This window comes from Pteropus vampyrus, unplaced genomic scaffold (genome assembly GCF_000151845.1).
Source record: "Pteropus vampyrus isolate Shadow unplaced genomic scaffold, Pvam_2.0 Scaffold33, whole genome shotgun sequence".
NCBI lineage: Eukaryota > Metazoa > Chordata > Mammalia > Chiroptera > Pteropodidae > Pteropus > Pteropus vampyrus.
In genome coordinates this window covers 9,536,693-9,552,425 of record NW_011888814.1, presented here as the reverse complement: position 1 = coordinate 9,552,425, position 15,733 = coordinate 9,536,693, and the positions used below count along the sequence as shown (strand labels likewise).

Here is a 15,733-nt window from a genome sequence, read left to right as displayed (position 1 = left end):
TCCCCTAGGATGGTGGGTGACTTCCAGAAATCAAGCTGAAAGGGATAAAAGGCTAAAGCAATGAGTGTGACCCACGGAAATGGACAGCTCAGCACCAATAGATTTCAAGAAATCAATTCATATCTATTTTATCTCAAACCCACAAGTCTGGAATCATTGTGTAATCACTACAGTATTGTAAAAAGGGTTTTTAAATAGCCAAGCATTGGCATATGTGTTATAACCTCCCCCATGGTCAGATATTAAAACTGGCGGAAGGAAAAGATTATTTAAAACTATGGCAGTTTTTTTTTTTTTAACAGTTGACATTCAAGTGATCCGATTCATTTCATAACAATATTAATACTATAAATTCTTTTAGGAGGGAAATAATGCATTAAAGTTGTGCAAATTTTTTTCAAAATAACTTCAATCTCTCTTTTCATTCTTATAATAAACCTGTGAGATAGAGTGGTTTATTTATCCTCATTACACTGAGTGGAAAAATGAGACACAGGAAACATAGGTGACTTGCCCAATGCCACATAGCTGGGGTAAGAGCCCAGACTTTCTGTATCCCAGCTCCATGAGTTAGCACTCCACACACTGTCAGAAGACAAGATAACAGTCCAAAGTATGAGATCTCAGTCATTGCATCTAACTGCAGAGTAGTTTCTGGGAGACAGAAACCTCTGTAGGACAGATACCTGAAGATGTTCTTCAGCCTCCAATTCCACCAGAGTTTTTACTTGTTCTTCATTCCTTGGTATGATCTCCAGAACTTGGTCTCTAGAGAATATTAACCACACACATGACCTTAAAAGCAAAGCCTGGACATTGCTTCCTGTTGCTTTCTGCTCTTGTTAGTCTCCGCATGCCAAGGGGTTAATGCAGCAGTCAATAATCTCTTTGACGATCAAGAAACTAATAAATAGTACACTGACCCACATCCCCAGAACAGGAGTTGATAGAATGGCTTTACTTCCCCCAAGGGTATGTTATCTAAATACTAATTAAGAGGTGTACCTGCTCCTAGCAGGAAGCATGCCATTTAAGTACCTTTCCTTAGCTAATGATTATACGCAAATAACATCTGCTGCTCATAAAGCATTGGCTTTTAAAATTTATCTGTTCTTGTTTTTCAGAAATAAGTTTTTAAAAACTGTAATAATTAGTTTGGAGCTTGTAAGAGGAATTGAATTCACATCTGGGTAGAACTAGGGTGTTTTTTTGCTGTTGTCAACTGAAATGTATCAGAGTTCCGCCTCCAAACCCCATTTACGTAGCCCAAACTTGGGGTATGCCTAGGGACAATTGGGACCCAGAAAAATTATGGTGTGCCTCCCTCTCCATGCACACATACACATAATGAAGAATAAAGGATATCTAGGACACCTTGGCAGGAAAGAGAAATTGCAAAACAAGCAACCGCCTATCGTTAGAAAAAAAAGTAGAGTAGTAGAGCTGGAGTCTTACAACCCTTCCCCGGTGAAAAATGTTTCTTTTTTATTCCTTTCTCCAAGTAGACTGACTTCCTGTGTCCCTTCCCTTCCCATCTGTGCAGTGGGGAATGGATTGGTAAAAAGAGCCATATAACAGGGATGAGAATTCAGGTCTTCTGAAACCAAATGCCATGCAATTTCCAATAAACTCTAGTGGAATACATAAGTGGTAGAATGAGATCTTCAAGACTCTCCTGCCTTCAAGTATCCACCTGCCACAGATGGCCTGAAAATTTTTCCATTTGAGTCTCATTCCTTTTGGTTAATGCATAGACTCCCAGGAGTCCTCCTTCAAAATGGAAAGGCACTGGGAAAAGTAATGCATTAGGCTAATATTTCTTGGTATGTGTGCTAAGGAATAGTAGCCCTCTGAGTTGCTCAACAACAACAAAAAAAAAGTGGAGAGGAATGTGATAATGAAAAATACTGGGTAGATGCAGCACCCAGATTCCCCGTTATAGATTTACAATGCACACTAATTTAGTAAAGTACCTAGAAATCCTATAGTTTATTTAACTCTCTGGTTCCTAGATTTATTCGAATATCCACTTTTGGGAGCCAAATTTATTTGACCACTTCGTTAGTTCCCTGTAACACTCTTCAAGAAATGCTGCCTAAAGCTCTTTATAGAATCTCAAACCAAAGTGTTTTGAAGCAAAGATGAATCCTACAAAGCCATGAGAGTTGGATATGGGCTGAAATATGCAGCCCTGGTCCTCCCTGTTCATCAGATTCCACTGCAGGGCACTAGATCTGAAGATGGGGAGGCCTAGGGCTGACATGGAGGATGAAGCCCAGAAAGGTAGGGACGAGGCAGTGGGGGAGTAACTCATCACTTATTAACATGGTGCTGAGACAAAGGGCCAAACCGCTTTATTTCCACATCCCTACATTCTGATCATCAGAGGGGAAAGTGAGTAAAGAAATAGAGTATATGTGTTGTTTTCATTATTTTTCTTTAAATGTCATTCATCTCTTTTGTTGATCACTCACTCCTATTACTTCCATCATGCCCTCTCTAAATCTAAGAGAATTTTGAAAATGCTGAACACTCAACCCATTATTCTTCCACAATCCAGTGAGAGACTCTGAATCAGGTAAGCAAAAGTCAAACAGGCATCAAGAGTAACTTACCCCACAAATGTTACTTGACAGTAGATATGCCCCAAAAGGGAACCAAAAAACAAGATCAACTTCATGGTCAAGGGTCTTCCCCAGAGTCTAGAATTCAATGTCATTCCCGAACTTTATTTATAGGGACCACAGCTGAAGCTGATATGTCAGCAGTCTAAGAACTCAAGTGAATTCCCACATGGTAAAATTCCCACCTGCAGGTCAAATTCCCAAGGTTGTAGACACCCACCTGTATGATATCACCTGTGTGATATTTTCCATTCTTACGGTGAGATAACAAACTTTGATGGAAAGAAAGAAAAAACACTAGCATATAGCAAGGGCAAATCCTATATTTATGATTTAGAATATAAAACGCTACTAACTCTACCCATTGCTAGAAGCCAGATTAATAGACCTAGAGGTGAAAGTCCTTTCTGGGTCTCTGAGGGGAAAAAAAAAAAAAAAAGGCACAGCATGTATAGTAAATACTTGGGCATCCTATCACATTCCATTAGTTTGCTCATTTGTTTATTTTTATAATGTTTACCCTGAAAAGCTGCAATCACTCAGTCCACACCTGCAGAATCTCCCTGTAGATGTGGGTCAGTCCAGTCCTCACTCTATATTAAAACAAAACAGGAAGGCCCTTAAGTATTCCATTTGAACCGTCTCTAAAGTGATCCATCTGCAAATTGATGTCCCCATTTCTGTGCTTTTTCCCAAAATGAAAACGTCTTTCTGATTGTGACAATGAAATTGCTTGTTATAGAAAGTTTAGATAAAATGGAAGTGTTTTACTTAATCACCAGTAATTTCTCCACCCAAAGAAAACCATTTGGTGTATATCTTTCTAAATTTCTGTGTTTTATAGCTTTTCCTGAAACAAAGATTAGATCATATCATGTATTCTGATTTTTAAACAAATACTTTTTTAAACAAAGGCGATCTTCTCTTGTGTATAAGCATGTATCTACATTAATCTGACTTTGCTCTTCCTTGCAAAAGAAGAAATTACACCTACCTACTTTTAGGAATCATACGTTATTACATTAGTCATTTGCACACATTACATTCAGTCTAGCGAGGATCAACTACAGACACAAGGAAATTTTCGTCTGTCCTCTGTGTGTTAAATCCTTCATCTGCACACACTTTAACTCCCTGGGTTAGAATTCTTAGGCACCTACTTGAAGAGGAAAGGCACATATCTGGTGTTTTTGGTTTAAGAAACTCCTGGAATCACTTGATTTTTTTATTTTCCCAGGCATCCGTTGAAAATGGAAACCAAGAGACAGAGGCCATAATTCACCCTCATGTCCCAGCATCTACGGAGTAAACAGTAGTCACATGAATTGAAATGCGTGTACTTGGAGGAACAGTAAAAGTTTCTTGAAAAAGAAGGGGTTTAAATTGAGTCTTAGAGCACATAGGATTTGCCAAGGAGAGCCTGGATTTCTGGCGGTAGGGAAGCATGAGAAAGGGAGAAGATGGGGAAAACTCACTGCGCACATTTGGGTTAGGGAGGAAACGTGCCTCACTCAGGTTGACCTGCCCCTGGGTGTGGTGGGAAAGGTAAAATATGAGAAGGCAGGGCAGGATGGTAGAGGGCCTCACAGTCCAAACAGAAGAGTTTACACTTGAAATGGAGAGCCTCGGAGGGTTTCTGAGCAGCCAGGTGATGAGGAAGGCAGTATTGAGAATGAAGAACCTTACGGAATGGGTTGCATAGCAGTCATATCTGTAATGTTCTGAAATGTATCACTAATAGTTTACAAACAGAGCTGTAAAACTCTTTTTACTATAAGTAATACTGTTAAGCCTGAAATGAGAAAAAAATATGCCATCATTATGTAATATATTAGTATCAGGGAATCTGGGTAAAAGAAGCACAGGAACTCTCAATACTATCTTGGCAGGGAGCCAAGTAAGGAGCTTCGTAGAGAAATCCAGATTTTAAATGATGCATGTGGACTAGGTGGTGGTAGAGGGAATGCGTGAGATGGACTCAAAGAGGTATTTCAGTGGAATAATCACGAGTCCATGGTGAGCGACTGGTGCCTGACTGAGTAGAGAAGTCATGGAAAGGGTACTTTCCAGTGGCCAGATGGTCACTTCCATGGCAGCCTCTCAGCAGTTCTGCATCCAATTGCCACACCGTGTGATGTAACACTGTAAGAATTTGTTTTATCTCCCCTATAGTACTCTTTCAAAGAAGAGTTTTCACTGAGAAGTACCACCCAATGAATTGAATTCACTATAACTGTTAGGGACATGCTAGCTCTTATCCTGAAAATGATAGGGGAGATGAGCCTAGAGCCACAGTGGGGATCCAAGAGAAGCTTGGACCCTTCACTCCTGAGCCTAGAGTTAGTCCAAAGGAGAGAGAGGACTCCAGGATGAAGCCTGAGGTGAGAAAAAAAGAACATTCCCCAGAATGGATGAAAATAGTCATTAAAAAATAAATAGAAGAAATTGGAGGAGGAGAAAGCACAAGCCTTAGTAGGAGGCTGTAGGGAAAACTCCAGAAAGCACTGTTGTTTCTCTCAGTTAATGACAATCAAAACAGAGCTCCATCCTTCTGCCCTTCATTATTCTAGGGGCTGGATAAATTCTGTTTAGATAGCTATGTTGAAGTATGCATGACATACAATAACCTGCATATATTTAAAATATGCAATTTGATAAGTTTTGACATACGTATACATCCATGAAATTATCATCACAATCAACATCATGAACATATGCATAACCCCCAATAAAAACTGTTTTTGAGAACTACAGAGAAAATCTCCAGACGGAAAGAGATCATTGAAGACCCCTTTGCTTTGAGGATGAGGAACCAAGACCCCAAGAGGGAAAGTGATTTACACAAAGCCCAAGGGCTGATCTGGGGTTGGAGCAGGCACAAGAAGTTCCATTCTCAGACTCAGGGGCACTGCTCTGACACTCTGGACTGTCCAGTTATCCAAGATAATTCTTCTCAGCTCTAGGAAAAGACCATTTCAGACCAAACACTTACTTATCAACCTATCCCTGGGGAAGCTGTAATTTGAAAAGAGAAAAATGATAGCTCTCTTTAGAAAAGTGCTCTAATAGCATGTTACTTCCTATTAGGGATGATGTTAGGCACACTTCTCATTTTTGCCCTTTAACCTTAGAAAGTGAGTAGCCTAATAGTAGGAAGAGTAAGACACTAAATGGAACCACAGGAGAACTGCCTACAAATTCAATCTTCCAGTCGTTACCAGATTCAAAAGCACTTCAAAATCAAAACTCTGAACGCCTTTGCATGTAGAAACAGTATTACTTATAGTAAAAAGAGTTTTACAGCTCTATTTGTAAACTATTAATGATACATTTCAGAATGTTACAGATTAAATAGACTTCTGAGTTCTGACTAAAAAATACACAAAATTATAGTGTCTGAAAAAGATGTTCTCCAAATATCAATCAACCAAACTTGAAACCAAATTTTCCATCAGAGAAAGATAAAGATTATATCAGAATTGCTTGGTTCTCTGCTGCACATGAGCAAGGTGACTCAAAATTTTTATGGAATTGCTTTGTTTTGACAAATATGCCATCGTTATGTAATATGTTTGTATCAGGGAATCTGGGTAAAAGAAGCACAGGAACTCTCAATACTATCTTGGCAACTTTGCCATAAATCTAAAGTTATTCCAAAAATTACTCCAAAATAAAAAGTGTTTTTAAAAATTAAAAACCTTCAGGAAGTCAAGTACCAAAACAATGAAAATGCAGTCAATATACAGTGGGAAATATCTGCACATATATTTTAAAGGGTTAATATCCTTACTATGTAGACAGCACTTACAAAAGTCTAGAAAAAAATATCTTGTGTAAAATGGACAATAATAAAAATAGGCAGGTCAAACAGACACACATACATATATGCAAATATATGGCCAAATATTAAAAAATGTTCAATATCTACAGTAATCAAAGAAATGCTATTTTTTAAAAAGAGATGGCATTTTTTTCGGCAATTAGGTTAGCAAAGTTGTTTGCTTTTTTGGTTACGGTGGATGTTTGCTTAGTTGTTTTTGTTTTTGTTTAGTTTTCAATTACATACGATATTAGTTTCAGGTATACAAAATAGTGATTAGGCAGTTATATACCTTACAAAGTGATCACCCCAGTAAGTCTAGGACCTATCTGAGACCAGAGTTGTTACAATATTTTTGATTATATTCCTTTTGCTGGCCTTTACATCCCTATGACTATTTTTATAACTGACAATTAGTACTTCTTAATTTCTTTCACCTTTTTCACCCATACCTAGAAATAAATTTAAGCAAGGGGGTAAAATACCTATAGCAGAAAACTTGAAGAAAGAAATTGTAGATACAAATAAATGGAAGGATACACTGTGCTCCTGGATAGGAATAATTAACATATTAAAATGTCCATACTACTCAAAGCAAACTACAGATTCAATGCTTGTGTTTAATATTACCGAGAATTGGTGAGGATTTGGGAAGATGGGCACTAGTGGAAGAGCGTACACCGTTACAGCTTTCTGAGAGAGATTTGGCACTTCAAATCCAAAAACGTACAGATATGGACCTCTGTGCCTATCATTCTTCTTTCTTTCAGGAATCAATTCTGAGGCACTCATCATGGACACACACAAAGATTTGCCTACAATTTATATTGTTTAAAATGGTAAAAAATTAGAAAAATCCTAGTGTTGGTTAAATCAAGCAGAGCAAATCCACACCAACCAAAGATGAGGTGACCATTAAAAATGATGCTGTATAAGAAACTATGAATATGTAAAGACATGAAAAGATGTTTATGGAACATCAAGTTGTTTTTAAGGAGGCTTACAAAACAAAACATACATTCAAAATGATTATATAGGAAAGAGATACTCCAAAAGAATAACCCAGTGATTTGGCTGCACAGATTTGCCAAAATTTCTGCGTAGTTAAGTTGCTTTAATGTTCTTCATCTTGCTTATAATTTAAATTTTTAAAAAGGCGGGGGGAAAGACCAAATATCCCTCTGACGTGGGAAGCCACGATCTCAGCATCTTTCCTTATACCTTGATCCCAATCTAGTTTGGGGTCTCTCTTGGTACTGTGCTTTCTAGCCTGCCTTTCCCTTTGGTCTGTGAGTTCCCAATTTGGGTTCACCCTTATACTCCATTTTCCTACCTACCCATCCTTTGGGACTCCCCAGAGCTCACCACCCTGCCCGCTCTCTGCTGCCCCCTCCTGCCACCAGCAGACAACCACTGTGTGAATTTGTGGGACCCAGCTTACACTGGACCCCAGGCTTCTCCTTCCAAAGACAGCCTTTGCACTTGCTTGGGTTTAAAATCCATTACACATTTATATATATATATTAAGTCAGTTGGGAAGAACAGACAGGCTCCATAGATCGTTGGCGTTTGCAACACCAGATTGGAAGACCTCCAGTATGTAACTATCCGTCCTGCCTCAGCTGGAAGTAAATAGAGCCATCCAACACCATGTATGAAGATCTATCTCCTCATCCTCTCTTTCTGTATCAGGTTTCCATTTATGATTGCCCCAGTCCTGGATCTATGAATGGATTACTCATTTCTGGAATACTTACTTTGGTACTGTTAAGTCTATGATCTATGAATGGATTACTCATTTCTAGAATACTTACTTTGCGACGGGTACTGTTAAGTCATAGGGGTCCAAAGATTAATAAGATTTTATCAGCTGAGAGCTCAATGTCTAGACCAGCACTGTCCAGTAGATGATGGAAAGGCGCTCTATCCACACTGTCCAATAATGTAGCCACCAGACACACATGGCTATTGACCACTTGAAATGTGACTGGTGTGATTGGGGTACTGAATTTTTTATTTTATTTTAATTAGTTTAACTTAAATTTAAAAACTGAAGCAGTGTAAAATATTTTTTCCTTTAAACACACTTTAATGATTTGGTAGGACATTGTAACTATTGAACATTTAGCATCCAAATTGAGATATGCTGTAAATGTAAAATGCACACCAGACTTCAAAGACTTAGTATGAAAATTAGAATGTAAAATATCTCATTAACAATTTTTATATTCATTACATGTCAAAGCGGTAGTATTTGGGGCATATTGGGTTAAAAACATGTTATTGAAATTGCACTTGTTTCCTTTTACTTTTTTATGCAGTTACTAGAAAATTTTAAATTTCGTATGTGGCTTGCATTAAATTTCTATTAGATAGCACTGGTCTACAGAAAAAAAATAGTGATATTTAAACAGTCTCCTACTAACATACGCTATAATTTCCTGGAAACGTGTACAAAGTCTAATGCATAAAAGTTAAACAATACACTTACCTGGGGTAGTTTATTCTCGAGAGCTAAAAAAAAAATCACAGAATCCCTAATTTCAACCTGCATTAAATAACAGCCTTTTTCCAGTTGCAAAAGTAACTCATGCTACTTATTAAAAATTGAAACATTACAGAAATAACTCAGTAAGTTAAGGTATCCCCAGAGATAATTAACAGTTTGAGCTATATAAAAACATGTTGTTACTATTGTCTATTTTTGTAAGTGTGATATTATACTGCATTTTGGCAAGAGCTGAATCGTATTCCACTATATGCGTATACTATAATTTATTTAACCAGTCTCTTATTTATGGCATCCAGTTTTTACTATTTCACGGCATACTACAAGGAACACTTCCGTACTACCTTTTTTATACTTTTTAGATTTATTTTTTTTTTTGCTTCTAAAATAATATTCTCATAGTAAAAACATTCAAACATTACTGAAAACTATAACACAAAAATGTGACAACCTCTCATGTTGCCCACCCCGACTCCCCTGCCCTAATCTGTACCCTTGATGACTGTTACCAGTGGTGTATATTCCAACAGAATTCTTTTTTCTGTGTCTATATTTACGAGCTTATCTTTTTCTCTTAAAAAATTTTAGACAGACTATACATAGATTTAAATTACTTTTTAACTTAAAAATAATATTTGGACACCTTTCCATGTCAGTGCATATACTTAAGCTACTAATAAATGTTCATCAAAAAGAAACTAGTTTAATAAATAATTACATCTATATACACACACACACAATTAATCCTGTGCATTTATTAAAAGGAAATTAGATAGATCTTTACAAATGAACATGGAATGATGTCAAAAATATATTTATAAGCAAAAAAGGCAAGTGGTTGAATAGTGTGTATTGCAATTCAACTTTTTTAAGAAAAATCATATTTATACAATTATCCCTATCCAAATCTATTTATTTCTAAATTCAGACAGCAAGAGTTAAAGTTTAGGTAGTGAACTCCGGTAGTGAAGGACGTTAAGTTTTCTAAATGTATTCAGCTCTAAAGTTTCAGATAGTGAATAGCAAGAGTTGGGGTGAGGAGAAACATAGCTCAAAATATTTATCTGAGTCTGTTCAGTTCCTAGGTTTGAAAAGCAAGAGTTCAGCTTATCACATGTGTTTATGCACAAAAACGGTCTGGAAATAATATGCGTAGAACTGTTAGCAGTAATCATCTTTGGGATGGAATTTTCTTTCTATTTTAACATAACTGTGTTATTTGAATTTCTTACAATGCGCATGGGTACTTCTATTCAGAAAATAACACAATAAAAATGTCACTTTAAAAAAAGCAGATTCAGGGGATATGGCAACCTAAGCAGATATGATACTTCAATGAATATTCTATCTATATTTTTTGTATATCTTAAAGGATATTTCTGTTGGACCAGTTTTTTTTTTTTAATGCCTACAGCACCCAGTCTTCCTAGGTGGTCTCCCATCCAAGTACTAACCAAGCCCTACCCTGCTTAGCTACCTCAATCAGACAGGATCGGGCGCCTTCAGGGTGGCATGGCCACAGACTGGATCAATTCTTAATAACGGAATTGCTAGGTCACAAAGTGTGAGCATTTTTTCGTATTCCCTCTGAAGAAATTATACCAGTTTTCTTTCCCACTAACATTGCTTTGAGGCCTGATTCCCACAGCTTCCCAATACTGGCGTTATCACTTAGGGGATCTTTACCAATCTGAAATAAGAAGAATATTTCATTGTTTTATTTTGTATTTCTTTAATTATTTGTGAGATTGAGCATCTTTTTATGTATTTATTGGTCATTCAGAATTCCTTTTCTATAAACTTTCTATTCACATATTCTGGCCATTTTTCTCCAAGTTGTTTGACTTTCTCTTATTTTTAAACTCTTTATGAATTCCCAGGCCTTCACAAAACAGACCATAATTTTCACAGGTATGCCACAGGCTGCAGTACTTTTAAAGTTCCTAGAGTGATCCACTGTATAGCCAGATCTGAGAACTACTAGGTAGAATAAATGCCAGCAATAAACATTGGTAATAATAGAGGAAAGAGGCATGAGAACTACATAAATTGACTAAATATTAAGCCAGGTTGGGTTCAGAGCCTGCCACATGCTGCTAGGCACGGGAACTTGGCTGATCAGCAGAGGGGAACCTACAGGAAGATTCTTGCTGAGATTACAAACTACTTCCCCATGACTTTAGTGCTGCATACCCATACCCAGAAAAGAAAACAAATTTGAACTAAATTCCTTGGACACTCAGTCTCTCTCTCATTCTGTCTTTGAGAGGAGACCATGCCTCTGTCTGTGGAGTGTTATACCTTCTCTAATAAACTTTCCTTTTGTCTCAAAAAACAAAACAAAACAAAAAAAACCTCTTTAGGTATTAGGGATATTCAGGTTTGCCCTAATTTTGTGTTCCTACGTTTTTCCCAGCTTGTCCTTTCACTTTATTAACTGTGTTCCTCTCCCTCCTTCTCTCTCTCGCTCTCTCTCTCTCTCTCTCTCTCCATATTTAAATATGTTTATGCAGTCCAAGTATCAGTCTTTTCCTTTAAGGTTCTGGATTTTATCTATATTATGCTTGGAAAAGTCCTCCTTATTTTAAAATTAGGGAACTTTTTACTATCTCTTTTTTCTAGTTCTTTTATGGTTTCTTTGTTTTATCTTCCAATCTTGTTCCATCTGGAATTAATATTTATATCAGAAATTAGTTCACATCACTTTTCAGATATATTCTTCAGATATATATTTTTCAGCATTTTATATGTTCTTTAATTTTGATCCTCCCCCCCAAAAGAACAGTCAACAGGCTTAAGTCCAAATATGTGATTGATGCTAAAATGCACCCCTTCCAGCATGTCTAATGATTTCCAGCTTCATCTCAATTGAACTAAATTTATTAAAATCTACTCTTCTTATCACTAACATCGACACATTCATTTTTCCATGTATAAATGTCAAGGACTAAATATGCAAATAGATGTACAAACACTGATGCGCGAAGATATTGATGCCATTAAAACTAAACAATGTAGTCGTTTGAAAAGTTCATTCATGAGCTCAAATACAAAAATTCAAGTTCTGAGAGTTTAATCAATGCACGCTGTCCAAAATGTCCAGTTGTTTGAACATCAAACATACGAGAGGAAAGATTGGAGTTCATTACAGTAAGACATGATCAGGGCTATAACAGGTCTCAGCTTTCCTGGGAGAGCCACAGAAAATGTTACAGAGGGGTGGTTTTTGAGACTTGTCTTAAAACTGAAGAGAGGTTCAACATTTGAAGTCCAACATTTAAAGATTTGGTGACTGGCTTTTCAGGCAGAGGAATCAAGTGTGGGAAGGTGGCCAGGCCAGAAAGTGTTTCCTAAAGTCCTGATACCACCTTTCTCCACCCTCCCAACTTCCCCTCATCAAGAGAGAAAGATCTAACACCAGACTTACTCTTACTGATTATTTGACCTCATTCACAATCAAAGTATTACTTCAACCCTGCATTTAAATTTTTTTATCTTATTTTTAATTGTGTAATAAAAAGCTTTTCCCTACTTAAAAGAACTTCAGACAAAAAGCAAAGCAGATCAAGAGATGTTACAAGAGATGGCCGAATGACCTAATTTAGTCCTTTGTTGGTATGGTAACCTAGGGTACCAGGTGGCCTCGGCTTCTCCCATCATGCCCCTCCTCAACCGCAGAAGGTAATAGTCTCCTTTTTGTCAAGGCCTGGACCCTACCTTCCCACAGATCCCCTCCTTCCACACCTGCCCAGCTGCACACCCAGCCTTTTTCCCTTTCTCAGTCCAAGCCCCTCACATCTCCCCTAGTCCCAATACACCCAAATCATTATGATACTGAAAGAAGTATTTTTTCAATGTTATTTAAAAACTTAATCCTACTTCCTCTACTCCCTGAGCCCCAGGACTCTGCGCATTTGAAATTAATTAAAAGATTTTAATACCAGAATTCCCAATTTAGCGGCCATCAGTATATATCCCTGAATCTCCTATGTGACTTATGGATTTTCTGAAAAGTGTGTTGTGTGTTGTTCCCTTTAGGCAGTGATATGCCAGAGCCATCTTGGACCGGCTTTCCAGAGCCAGTGTGCTCATTTCTTCCCAATTCCACATTCAGTGATGTCACCTTGGTGGCCTGAACTAAGTAAGTGTGGGAGCATTTATATCATGGAAATCAGCAAGTGCAACAAAATCAAGGCTTTTAACGATCAGAGGCGACTGTTAAACATTTACCAACACACCATTGTTTTAAGAATTCTTTTGGTTTCCAGTAATAGAAACCCGCTCAAGCTAGTATAAGCAGGAAGGGGAATTTATTATAAGAATCTGTTAGCCAAGTGTCATGATGTCTGTGAGTGAGTAAAGAGACGGGCCTCAGGGAGTAACAGCTCTAAATCCATTCACCTAAAGAGACTGATATCTTTCCTGATCCCAATTCCAAATTCTCAAGAAGAAACTGTGAGAAGGAAGTCCTACTGAAATCAGTGCCTAGATGAGCTGAAGGTGGGGTGGGAACAGACAGGATCGCACTGCACCAACATTCATGAGACTTGGGAAATGAGAGGCTCCCAAAAAGAAGAGGCAGTCAACCCAAAAAGGCCCACCCATGACATTTATAAAGACATTTTCTCAGCTATCAATAGCTCTCACCATCATCGCCACAGGCAAAGCCACAGGCCCCATCAAAGGAGTGCATGCGATTTATTCAGTATTTAACACCTGAAGCATTATAGAGCTCTTTCTAGGTAAAAGGAGCAGTTTTAAAAATTATAGAAGATCAGAAGATGACTAAGATCTTGTATTGGCTGCAAATAATAGAAAAGCCAACTTAAAATGCTTAAATAATAAGGGAAGTTCTCTTGCCTAATAAGAAGTCAAATAGTAGTATGTTTCCAGAATTTGTTAATTCAGCAGCTCAGGACCCAATCTTCATAGTCTCACCCCGACACGTTCAGAGTCATGCCTTCTACGGACAAGGGTAATCACAATTGCAGTGATCACGTGCAGACTTGACATCATCCACTAAACAAAAAAGAACCATTTCTTCCCTGTGCAGGTCTTTTTTAAGACTGAAGAAACTTTTCTCAGATCACCCCCACCGGCAAACTACCCTTTCCAGAATTAGATCATGAACCCATGCATGAACCATTCATTGACAAGGGGAATGGCACCGCTACGGTTGGCTTACAGCAATTGGGACCAAACTCTTAAGTCTTTAAGCGAAGGGGAACAATGGAACAAAATGAGGATCTGCTAGAATGGAAGGAAAACAATCAAAGGAGGCGGCCACAGACCCTTTCTGCTTCTGAAGGGGTACAATCAGAGAAAAGAGACAAAAAGACTCTGGCCCTAAATAGCATTTCTCCAAGCCCTTTTGTCTCTTACTCAACTCTGACCTGCCAGTCAGTCTTACTAACCCTGGCTGCAGACCTTTACACTGGGATCTGGTTTTTATCTCCCCGCTTCCTCCTTTTGATTTATACTAATTAGTAGCAGAGTTGGCTCCCTGCCTGATGTTCTCACTGCTAAATCAAGATTTTGAACACATGAAACTTCATGGTGAGAGAGGGCCCTAATAAACAAAGACAATTATAGACAACAGACCCCTGTAATAAGGCAGCTTGAGGAACCGCCAGTGAAAGGAGCCAAGCTCCGAAGATAAAAGATAAGGACTAGAAAACAGTATTACCCAGGATTAGAACATTTTTGTTGCTTGGGTTTTTTGTTGTTGTTTTTTTTTTTTTTAAGTATATCATGCAGTTCCTTTTGTGCAGAGTGGAACTCTGCAGTGAGAAATAAGTCATTCAAAAACGGACAAGTACATATATTTTTTGTAATAACATCTTTCCTCTGCCCACTTTTCTAGGCCTCTCTAATGACTTCCAGTCCACATGCTAAAAAGTTCAGTTTCCTATTTTCATTTGTATCTTTGTTAAATTTAGATGTAAAGTACAGCTTTTTTATACCAAAAAGTGCCTATAATCTGATATTCAGTTAACATATAATAGATACCAAAAAAAAAAGCACTTCCCCCTTTGTCTCCTTCCCCACCCCTGCATATCTGTGTCTGATTTGTATTTCCCCTCACCCTCCCATGTACCTCTGTGACCACATGTTCCTGACAGATAGAGAATATCCAGGTGGCCTGGTACTTGGAAACTTGTCAGATGTTATTCAAAGCAATAAAGAACACATCATACGAGTCTTTGGTATATTGTTACAGGGAAACCCTGTTTAGAATTCACTAATTGGGAATTTGTGATAATTTGAGGAAGGGCTGGCTGAAGTTAACCTTTGTACTATCTATGGAAAAAAAAAAGAGAGAGAAAGAGAGAGAGAGAGAGTTCACTGAAGTTCCGAATAGTGTAAACAAGATTGGAAGGGGAATAATTATCTACTTAAAAGAACCAGTTGTTTTGAAAAGCTTTAGAAGTATCCTTTTACATACAAACAGGGTAATTATGATTTAAACAAAGGCTGGCCTGTTTCTAAGACTTCTTTGAAATGTCAATTACAAATTACTCTTGTCTATTCACCAAGGCTAAACCACCCCTATACACCAGGCAACAGTTGGTTACTTGCTTCCACTTACTCTATTTGGAAATAATAAACCTAAAGTTCTTTCAAAGTAGTATAATTTAATTCAAGCTTTTCACTAATCTAGACAGTTGGTCCATCCTAAAGTATGGATGAAGATTTTACTAATTACTAGCATACAACAATCAGGAATGCACAGGGTCACAACTGCCTTTACTAACTTAGTAAAATAGCTGGCTAAATCAG

General features: G+C 37.7%; 1 protein-coding gene and 1 pseudogene across 1 annotated transcript in view; both read right to left on the bottom strand.

Moving 5' to 3' along the window:
- Positions 1 to 2,680, bottom strand: part of CPA2 (carboxypeptidase A2) — a 21,376-nt gene extending 18,696 nt beyond the window's left edge. Inside the window, exons 1-3 of the mRNA XM_011357267.1 lie at positions 2,616 to 2,680; positions 687 to 768; positions 6 to 35 (exon numbers count right to left, since the gene is read on the bottom strand). Of these exons, the coding sequence (XP_011355569.1) occupies positions 6 to 35; positions 687 to 768; positions 2,616 to 2,680 (177 nt within the window). The remainder of the gene's footprint in view (positions 1 to 5; positions 36 to 686; positions 769 to 2,615) is intronic.
- A 7,678-nt stretch (positions 2,681 to 10,358) lies between these two features.
- LOC111738038 lies at positions 10,359 to 10,477 on the bottom strand (annotated as a pseudogene).
- Between the last annotated feature and the right edge of the window lie 5,256 nt (positions 10,478 to 15,733).